The sequence below is a fragment of the Mchenga conophoros genome, linkage group LG23, assembly GCF_057382185.1.
Source record: "Mchenga conophoros isolate Kocher_MC1m ecotype Shallow Benthic linkage group LG23, M_conophoros_male_GT1.1, whole genome shotgun sequence".
Lineage (NCBI taxonomy): Eukaryota > Metazoa > Chordata > Actinopteri > Cichliformes > Cichlidae > Mchenga > Mchenga conophoros.
The window spans coordinates 7,447,672-7,456,845 of NC_140547.1; the positions used below are offsets into that span (position 1 = coordinate 7,447,672).

The 9,174-nt window shown below is 43.4% G+C and overlaps 1 protein-coding gene across 1 annotated transcript; it reads right to left on the bottom strand.

Moving 5' to 3' along the window:
• Window positions 1-302: 302 nt before the first annotated feature.
• On the bottom strand, window positions 303-8,074 carry myoc (myocilin). The gene is made up of 5 exons (XM_085265644.1): window positions 5,950-8,074; window positions 3,376-3,441; window positions 3,207-3,299; window positions 1,499-1,710; window positions 303-1,411 (listed from the first exon to the last, which is right to left on the bottom strand). Exons 1-5 carry the CDS (start codon window positions 6,443-6,445, stop codon window positions 830-832), a joined length of 1,449 nt encoding a protein of 482 aa, XP_085121770.1. The 5' UTR covers window positions 6,446-8,074; the 3' UTR covers window positions 303-829.
• Window positions 8,075-9,174: the final 1,100 nt, after the last annotated feature.

Sequence of the window (9,174 nt, forward strand, 5' to 3'; positions counted from 1 at the left end):
GGTGAGAAGAGGGTGCAATAAAAGACCTGTCTCATGGTATCTTCTCCACACTCTTGAAACTGTGCTGGGAGACTGGGTGTGAAATGGATTCACACTGGTTTCTGCTCCCTACCTGGATAGATTTATACCCCTGACGTTTAAGTGAGCATGTGCAATACTTTGATCAGAATAATTGTTTTATTTTTAATCAATCTAGTTTTAATAGCTAGAAAGCGATGAAATTGCATTAAATCTTTGGCTTTTCTTTAAAAATTGAACGTCTCAACATCTTAAGATAACAAATAATCACTCAGACTTTCTAATTCAGGTTTATTTCATGATGATTTTGAACATTACATCATTATTTTGACTACATTGTACAAGTACGTGCATTATTCAGTAAGTAAGAGCGCAGTTTATTTGATAAAAGATGTTGACTGGTGAAACAACTGTATAGGGTGTATGTAGTACCACAGGAGTTTTTGTCATATATTTTTAATTCCACATAGAAAAATTCTGTGTTCTTTTCTTTCAACCTCAAATATACATAGCTTAACAAGAAAACAACAAAATTATACATCTGGATTAAAGGCGGTACAAAAATAATTCCTCTAAAAACATGTTTGTGGACCATACCACAGCCAAAGCTCCTCACATCTGAGGAAAAAAGCACCTGCCTGGAACACTGTTCCTCAGATGTTTTCATCTCACTTTTAAGTTTGGTAGTTAGGCTCCTCTACACATGGATACTGAAGGTGTTAGGTTTCTAACAACTGCTGCCACTCATGCTCTAAAGCTGTGAGTCTTTGAAGCGGGAACAGCCAAGCAAATGTCACTTTTCGTGCTGGCCTCAGTTGGCCTGCTGGCGCCCGAGCCTGACGTCATAGGACACTATGTGGAAGTTGTCCCAACCAAAGAGCTTCCTCTGAGCCAGGCTGTAGTCGATCATGCTGTTGTAGCCGTACTTGTTCTTGAAGGGGATGGCCAGGTTCTTCCCCTGGCTGGTTTTGGTGTCGTACATGTAGTTGATGGTGGTTTCACGAGATGCATAACTAGCTACGGTGTACAGCTTGCCGCAGATGATGAAAGAGTTGGCCACAGAGTTCTTCCTGATGTTGGTTTCCCAGCTCTTCTTCACCCCCAGGCTTTCTGGGTCCAGCTGTGAGATAACGATTGCTCCCTTGGCCTTATTGGTGGAGTAGACGGCCCACAGCCCATTCTCGTCCACAGACAAGTCGATGTCGGTGTAGCCTCCCCAGGAGTATGGGAACTGGCCATGGAAGCCAGCGTGAGGAAGCTCACGGCGAGCTGCGACGCTCTCAGAAGCCAGGTCGTATCGGATGAGAGTGCGGCTGTTGCGTCTCTGATAATACAGGGAACCTCTATACACAGTGGCACCAGTGCTCTCTAACAACTCCGGCAGCAGCAGGACCTACCGAGGGGAAACAAGAACAATAATCAAGATTTAATTAAGATCAAAGATGTGTTCCATCCTGAACATCAACCATGTGACACCTGCCTTGGATGGGAAGCCTTTAGAGAGTTGCTCCAAGTCCTCATACCCAAACATCTCCTTGACCTCAGCACCAATGGCATCAATGCGCCAGAGCATGTTGGGTCCGTAAGGAGAAACAGCCTCAGGGTCTTGCATCCAAATACCATATTTACCTGCTATATTATCAGCTTTCCTGTGAGTTACTGGCTCACCAACTGAAAGGAGCTCCCCACATCCTGCAAACAGGAAGGATAGAAATTACTATTATTTTCTCAAAAAACACAAATGTTCCCTGATAGTTAAACATTTAGGCCATGGGATCATTTAAGGTGGCTCAAACGAGGAGATCTACATGCGCATGACTGAGGGGTGACGACAGGAATCTGATCGAGGTCACGGTTTCTCCTCATGGAAGCAGACAACAGGTCTGGAGATGCAACTCGACAACAAGTCCAACTTTGCCTGAGTCACCATGACCAGAGCAGCAGCAGCTGTAGTACGACTCATCCTGCGCGGGAACTCTATGCTTCTCTTATTTGGAAAACGATAAGGCAGGCTGTATATTTACCACTTCCTTAAATACACCCTTGCTCTCAGGTTCAGGAAGTAAAGCCGGATTTAAGGTTAAATAGGAGTATGTCTTATAAATATACTGGTTAGTGTGGCCTCATCTAAGATCTAATGACTATCTGTGTTGACTGCATGTGTATTTTCATGATGTCCATGAAAAAGAAACTACCCCAGAAATGAGCGGTGACGTGGCTTTGGGAAGGTTCAAGCGTGTCATCGCTAGAGGTGCTTTCCCTCTACACTTAGAAGACAAATATGAAACTCAGGATTGCGCTCATACCTACAGACAGGCATGACTGTGGTATTCTCACCCCAAATGCCCCAGTATTAATAGTAGTATTTGCTTTGAGACTGTCAGCAGAGGTGGGGGGGCGAGTGTCATGTTTGGCAAGTCAGATGGATGCACGGGGAGAAGGGTGAAGGGAGGGAGGGAAGTAGGAGCTGTAAAAACTGGACACTTTAAAGGGTCATACTGGTGTGTTTGTACTATAAACCTTATAAAACGTAGTCATGGTGACATCATCCACTGGTTTATGAGCACCGTGTTTTTCTGGAGTCAGGAGTGACCATGTCGGGATGAGAGGATGAGAGGGTAGAGTGCTACAATATCATCTCTAGTAATCTACAGTATAATCTGTATGGGTGTGTTACACAGACACACATACCTGCTAATTAGACTAGAGTCTCACAAAAGTGGTGCACAAGACCAACACCAGGATCTCATAGGTTAATTTAAAATATTATACCAAAGGAGACAAAACATTAAACACAACCTATAACAATATAGTTTATATCAGGTGGAAAAGTTAAATAATATCTCACTGAGATAAAAATGACACAGAAAGAGAACAAAAATAAAAAAAAAAACAATAAAAGTGAAATAAATAATAAGCATTGTGGTATTAAAACTCTTCAAAAGGCACAAACATGTTCAAGGAGTCCCGTTTAGGAACAAGTAAGTTATTTTAAAGAAAACCACTTTTTAAATGACCCACCGTACAACTGTAAAATATTTGTTTCCATTATTCCATTTTGCAACTAGTAGTTCAGTACTGCACAACATGCATTTAATTGGTGTGTATAGACAATATGTATCTACTGGTCTCTATTTGTGATTCCATAAATAGCAATAAGCCTCAGTTCAAATACACCATCCAACTACCTGTGTTGTCCTCGTTGCCACCTGGAGCGGGTACCTCTGTCACGGCAGCCTTCAGCTCCTGAAAGCCCGGAGCTCCATACTGCCATGCTGAATCTGAACAGAGAGAGACCTGGGGTGAGCTGAAGAAGATACAGGAGACAGTGAAAGTTCTGCAGAAAAGTCATCTCACCTCTCAAATTGCTGCTGTCTTCCTGCCTGCTGGGTCTGGTCATGAGGCGAGACATCGGATTCAACCCTAAACACAGACAGGCACATCATAGGTTTTTGTTGCACACTTTTCTTGTAGTTGGAGAGAGTTTATGTATACCCAAATATGTCTATGGCATCAATGACAGCAGGGAATCTGACAGCAGAAAAGAAACACCCCTAAATGGATTCCCAGCTGCTCTGGAGTCAGACAGTCGGTAGATTGACCGACCATAACACACACATACATAACACACAAGTCAACACACTTGACACCCCGTTCCACCCTACCGTCAGCTCAACTTCAAACCACCCGTTTTGCTCTTCTTCCCCTATATCACTCTTCTCTTCTCTTCTCTTCTCTTCTCTTCTCTTCTCTTCTCTTCTCTTCTCTTCTCTTCTCCTTTTCTCTCCTTTTCTCTCCTTTTCTCTCCTTCATGAAATACTCAAACCTAAACAATGTCAAACAATAACTGCAAACTGTGTACCCCTCAGAAACTTGAAGACGTAAACACGGTGATGTTCCCAAAAATTAAAGGTTTTTAAAGCAAAAGCACCAGTCGTGATTTAACTGTAGCAGGAAGTTTAATGTCTGCCTCTGCTCTGAGGACAGTCCCACAGAGTAACAGCCATTTATCATCATCACAGGTAAACAGCCACATTCTCCTACTGTCTTTTCCCTAGTGTGTATGGCAGTGATTGCCATATGGGCCCTCATATCCTGCCTCTTTTGTTTGGGATGTCACTGAGTAAAATACCATAAACCTCATTAATTTCCCGCCGGAGGATTTATGTGAGGATGGAGGAGTCTAATTGACCCCAGCTAGCAGACTTCGGCTCGGCTGCTGTAAACATTTTGCATCTGGATATTTATTCTTCCTGTATACTCATGAGTCAGTGTTTGAAGTATACCACACAGAAGATTTTCTTAAGCTGCAGTTCCTCTACCTGTTGCATGTGAAGCCCTGTGCCTGAGGCATCTTGCAAATATTATTTACTACTGCAAATCCTGCTGGCTGCACATTCAGGAAGTTGAAGAAACTCTTCTAAAAGACAATGAAGCAGACTGTATTTATTCCTCTCCTGTGACTTAAAACTAAAATAACCTTTTTCTATATAAATCTGACTTCTACTGCTTGTCTTCTACTGGCTTCATCGATTTTCCACCATTTTCAAGTTGTAAACTTTGATTTTCTTGGATCTTAGTTCAGCTGTCTACCTTAAAAAAGGTTTGTGTTATCACTTCCAGTGTAAATTCTATGTGAATATCTTTTTATAAGACCTAGAATAACATTACACAGTGCGGCTCGTATATTTTGAGTGGCAACTACTACTAGAGATCATAACCACTGCATGGGTTGTAAACAATAAAAAAATGTTCCTGTCAGAGTTTCCTTACTCCTAAACACAACCTGGTTTGACATTTATCTCTTCTCTCCTCCTGCATGTCTTCCTCAGACTCTGATCTATTCGACATCTGCCTGTCACCCTGAGGGAGCCTCTCTGTGTATTTCAGTCTGCAGGTGCAAACATGAGGAGCTCAGCAGATAGCCTGGAGTATGCAGGAGATAGAGCTTATAAGCTCTCCTGATGCACAGGGAGTAGGGATGTCTGGCAGGAATTAGAAAAGCAGGATTTACTGCTGATGGCAAGCTCAGCCTTAAAAGCAACTTACGACGAGAGCCAGGAGGGTGGACGGAGTGACGGCGTAGAAAAAAAGAAGAGAGTGCTTACCAACAATATTATGGCCATGTCAGTTCTACTTGTGTTTGGCCACTTATAACCTCAGTGGCTCTAAGATAACTTCTAAGCTCCGTGGAGCCCTCTAACCCCTGTTCTTGGCCACAGACCCACATCCTCAACAATCCCAGCCCACCAGCTATCATCAAAAGCCCTCAGATGAGATCTGGGCAAAGGAACAACCGCTTCCAGAGAGTGCATCACATTTCAGTCCCCCTTCCCTCCCCAGCAGAGCTATTCGCACACTTCTTGCCATGCAGAGGGAAACACCAGTCATAAAGAAAGCAACCTCTGCCCATAAATACTAAGCTGACCCCCTCTGGGCTGCGTGTTTATCATCCCTAAATGCAGTGCAGGAAGTGGGAAGCACAGAAACCTGAGCTGAGTGTAGCTGCAGACAAAAGGGGCAACCAAAACATTAACAGCATGCAAACAGGTGTGAATCATTAAAACATGAACTCACTGATGATTTAAGCAGTGACCATAAACAGACTTCCACACGATCCACATACATGAGCAGTGCTTTGGTATTTTGTGCAACTCTACATAGAAGAATTTGTTGTGTCATCCCTTCGCTGCTCTGATGCACCCAATATTCTTCACTGAAACGCTCATTATATATTTCAACTAAATGACAGCCTGTGTGCAGACAGTAGCTCCTTCTGTTGTGCATTTTAATTACTGATGTAGATATAAAATGACCTGGTAGATTTCTTTAATTTGATGATAAAAATAGGATATTGTCAAGTAAAGATATTCTTTTTTTATTTGCAAATGTTATTAAGCATTGCACGTAAGTATGTGGTGGTTCTCTTACCACTACCAGGTCTTTTTGAGACCCTGTCCTGCAGAGTGGGGCTGGGTGGGACCATGGGTGTCTGTTGAGGACAGGGTTTGTTCCTCAGCCTCTCTGTCTCCCTCCTCATCTCCTCCATTCGAAACTGAAGCCCATTCAGTTCCCTCTCTAGGTGCTCCTTTTCGCTCTGCAGCAGGTTCCTCTCTCCAACAGCCCGGTTCAGTGCCTCCTGCAGCTCAGACTGAACTCTGGCTCCAGACCCTTGTTGAACCCCTGGGAGCCGAGAGTCCCCTGCACTCAGCTGGGACACCAGGACCTCCAATAGGTTGAGTCTGGCCTTCAGTCCTTCCACCTCCGGACCTCCAATTTGTGGGCAGCTGGACTCAACAGGGCTAGGAACCGTGAAGGTGTAGTGGCATCGCCCACCTCGGTCATTTCCCCTCCACAGAGTAGCTCTGTCCTGTGCCTCACCTCGCATCAGAAGACCGCATAAACAGAATGAGAGTAGAGCAAACATGTTTGAGACAGCTCACAGTTAACTCTAAAAACTTTTTCTTTCTTTTGCCCACTCTTGGATTTATTGTGGAATTATCCTAAACCTTTCGCAACTCCTAATTTCAACTGATGGCTTTCTTCTTCTTTTTTTTAAGTCTTCCCTCAGGTATTTTCTCTTTTTCTGCAGTTTTGCCCCTCTCCTCCCACTCTTGCTCTCTCCTCTGTCTCTCCTCTATAAACAGGTCTGCAACACTGAGCTCTCCCCCGACAGCTCACAGATATTTATACATTCTGGAGGGGACGAAAGGAGGGAAATGAAAAGGAGATGAGAGGAGAGGTGTAGAGGAGGGAGGAAGAGAAGGGAGGGAAGAAAAAGAAAGTAAAGAAATACTGGTTGTTTTGAGAAAAAAAAAGTCTCATTCATGCACAAGCTGTTTATGCTTACAGATTTAGGAATCAGACGTTACAGCTTGCTGTCTTTTCATTATTTTCAATTACTGCTATAATTATACCTTTTATTGTGTAAAAGCCTCCAATAATATGCCTCATCCTGTGTGTCAAAGGCGATTTGCTTGACATTTCGGTCAATAATAGAGGGGAAAGCTTGTCCTTGTTGGATACAATTACCTTCTGAGAAGACAGTGTTCCCTTCCCAAATTGGAAGGGGGGGGGCGGGGTGATGCAATCGGCAAGTAAGAGCCGTCCTCCTGAGTGGTCAAAGGTTATAAGTCCTTTGACAACTGGATACCTGACGTTGATCCCCATGAGTGAAAATTCCCAGCACTTGTTGCCTGAGTGGATTTGTTTCTGTCTTTTCTGACACACTGCCTCTAGTGACTCATTCCTACAGTTATCAGATACGAGGATAGCTTTAGAGAGCCAGAATAAAAGATCTGAAAGAGAAACACTCCAGGTGCAGATAAACATACTTTCCAGTCGAAACTAATCTTTACAGCTCTCAGCTTACCTTCATATCCTGCCTTTGTTTGCATTTCTTGAATCTCTCCTGGCTCCTTTCCTACTCTTATTCTCATGCCTCCTTACTTTTCTATGTTCTCAATTCTTCAAATCAAATCACAAATCAAATCACTTTTTATTGTCACATCACATGTGCAGGCACACTGGCACAGCACATGCGAGTGAAATTCTTGTGTGCGAGCCCCACAAGCAACAGAGATGTGCAAACACAACAACACAAACGAGCAAAATACAAGAATGGCCAACCTGAAACTAATAAATATATGTACAATATATAATAGTGTATGCATTTCTGGATGTGTATACTAAATATTTTCCTACGTGTGTGTGTGTGTGTGTGTGTGTGTGTGTGTGTGTGTGTGTGTGTGTGTATACACATTTTTACAAATTAAATAGTAAAAAAATAAAATAATAATAATAATAATAATAATAAAATATATAAAATATACAGAGTTGAATATGTGCAAAACAAGTGGCATTTATATACAGTGTGGAGTGCATAATGTTGAAGTTCCAGTAGTGAAGCTGAGGTGTCTATGACGTGTTCAGCAGTCTGATGGCCTGATGGAAAAAGCTGTCTCTCAGTCTGCTGGTACGGGACCGGATGCTGCAGAACCTCCTTCCTGATGGAAGCAGTCTGAACAGTTTATGGCTGGGGTGACTGGAGTCCTTGATGATCCTCCCCGCTTTCCTCAGGCACCGCTTCCTGTAGATGTCTTGGAGGGAGGGAAGCTCACCTCCAATTATCCGTTCAGAGCACCGCACTACTCGCTGGAGAGCTTTGCAGTTGTAGGCGGTGCTGTTGCCATACCAGGTGGTGATGCATCCAGTGAGGATGCTCTCAATGGCACAGTGATAGAAGGTCCTGAGGATGCGGGGGCTCATGCCGAATCTTTTCAGTCTCCTGAGAAAGAAGAGGCGCTGCTGCGCCTTCTTCACTGTTTTGTTTGTGTGTACTGACCACGTAAGATCCTCAGCCAGGTGTACGCCAAGGAACCGGAAGCTGCTCACTCTCTCCACAGCAGCGCCGTTGATGGTGATGGGGGTGTGTACTTCTCTGCACCTCCGGAAGTCCACTATCAACTCCTTTGTCTTTGCGACGTTGAGGGTGAGATGGTTGTCTTGACACCAGTGGGTCAGGGCGCTGACCTCCTCCCTGTAAGCCGTCTCATCACCGTTGGTGATAAGACCCACCACTGTAGTGTCGTCCGCAAACTTCACAATGATGTTGTGAATGATGTTGTGAATTCTTGACCTGGCAGATCACTCTGATGCCTAAATCGTCTACTTTAGGGATGCCAAAGGGAAAAGAGGGAAAAGGAGAGCCAGTCAGCTAGAAAGTAAACAAGATAAGACATGCAGACGTAATACTGCTTCTGGTAATACTTACTTGACACATTTACCTTTATCGAAGCAATGACTGGCTGGAAAGATGGATGAACAGATGAATAGGGTATACTATGCTTAAAATCAACTTTTCTTTTATGTGGTATTGTTAGATATTAATTTCATTAATATTTTCCAATAATTTAAATTAAAGAGAAGTTTAAAGGCGAAACCAAAAGAACCACAGGTAAACACTCACGAGGAGAATTAAAATAAAGAGCAAAGAGTCTCCTAAAACCACTGACACTATGATCTTCTGTTTGATCATTCTCAGATGAAGAGGGTGTGTGCTCGTTAACTGGCTGCCATATTATCCATTCTGCTTTCTTGTGGGTTTAATTCACTTTTATACGACTCATAAATTCGTCGCTATGCCCGGAATCTGAA

Excerpts from the sequence above, each read along its gene's own strand:
- myoc (XM_085265644.1), bottom strand. The coding sequence starts at position 6,445 with ATGTTTGCTCTACTCTCATTCTGTTTATGCGGTCTTCTGATGCGAGGT. Across the intron at positions 3,300-3,375 it reads AGACAGCAGCAATTTGAGAG|ATTCAGCATGGCAGTATGGA; the intron begins GTGAGATGACTT and ends CTCTCTGTTCAG. Across the intron at positions 1,412-1,498 it reads CTAAAGGCTTCCCATCCAAG|GTCCTGCTGCTGCCGGAGTT; the intron begins GCAGGTGTCACA and ends TCCCCTCGGTAG.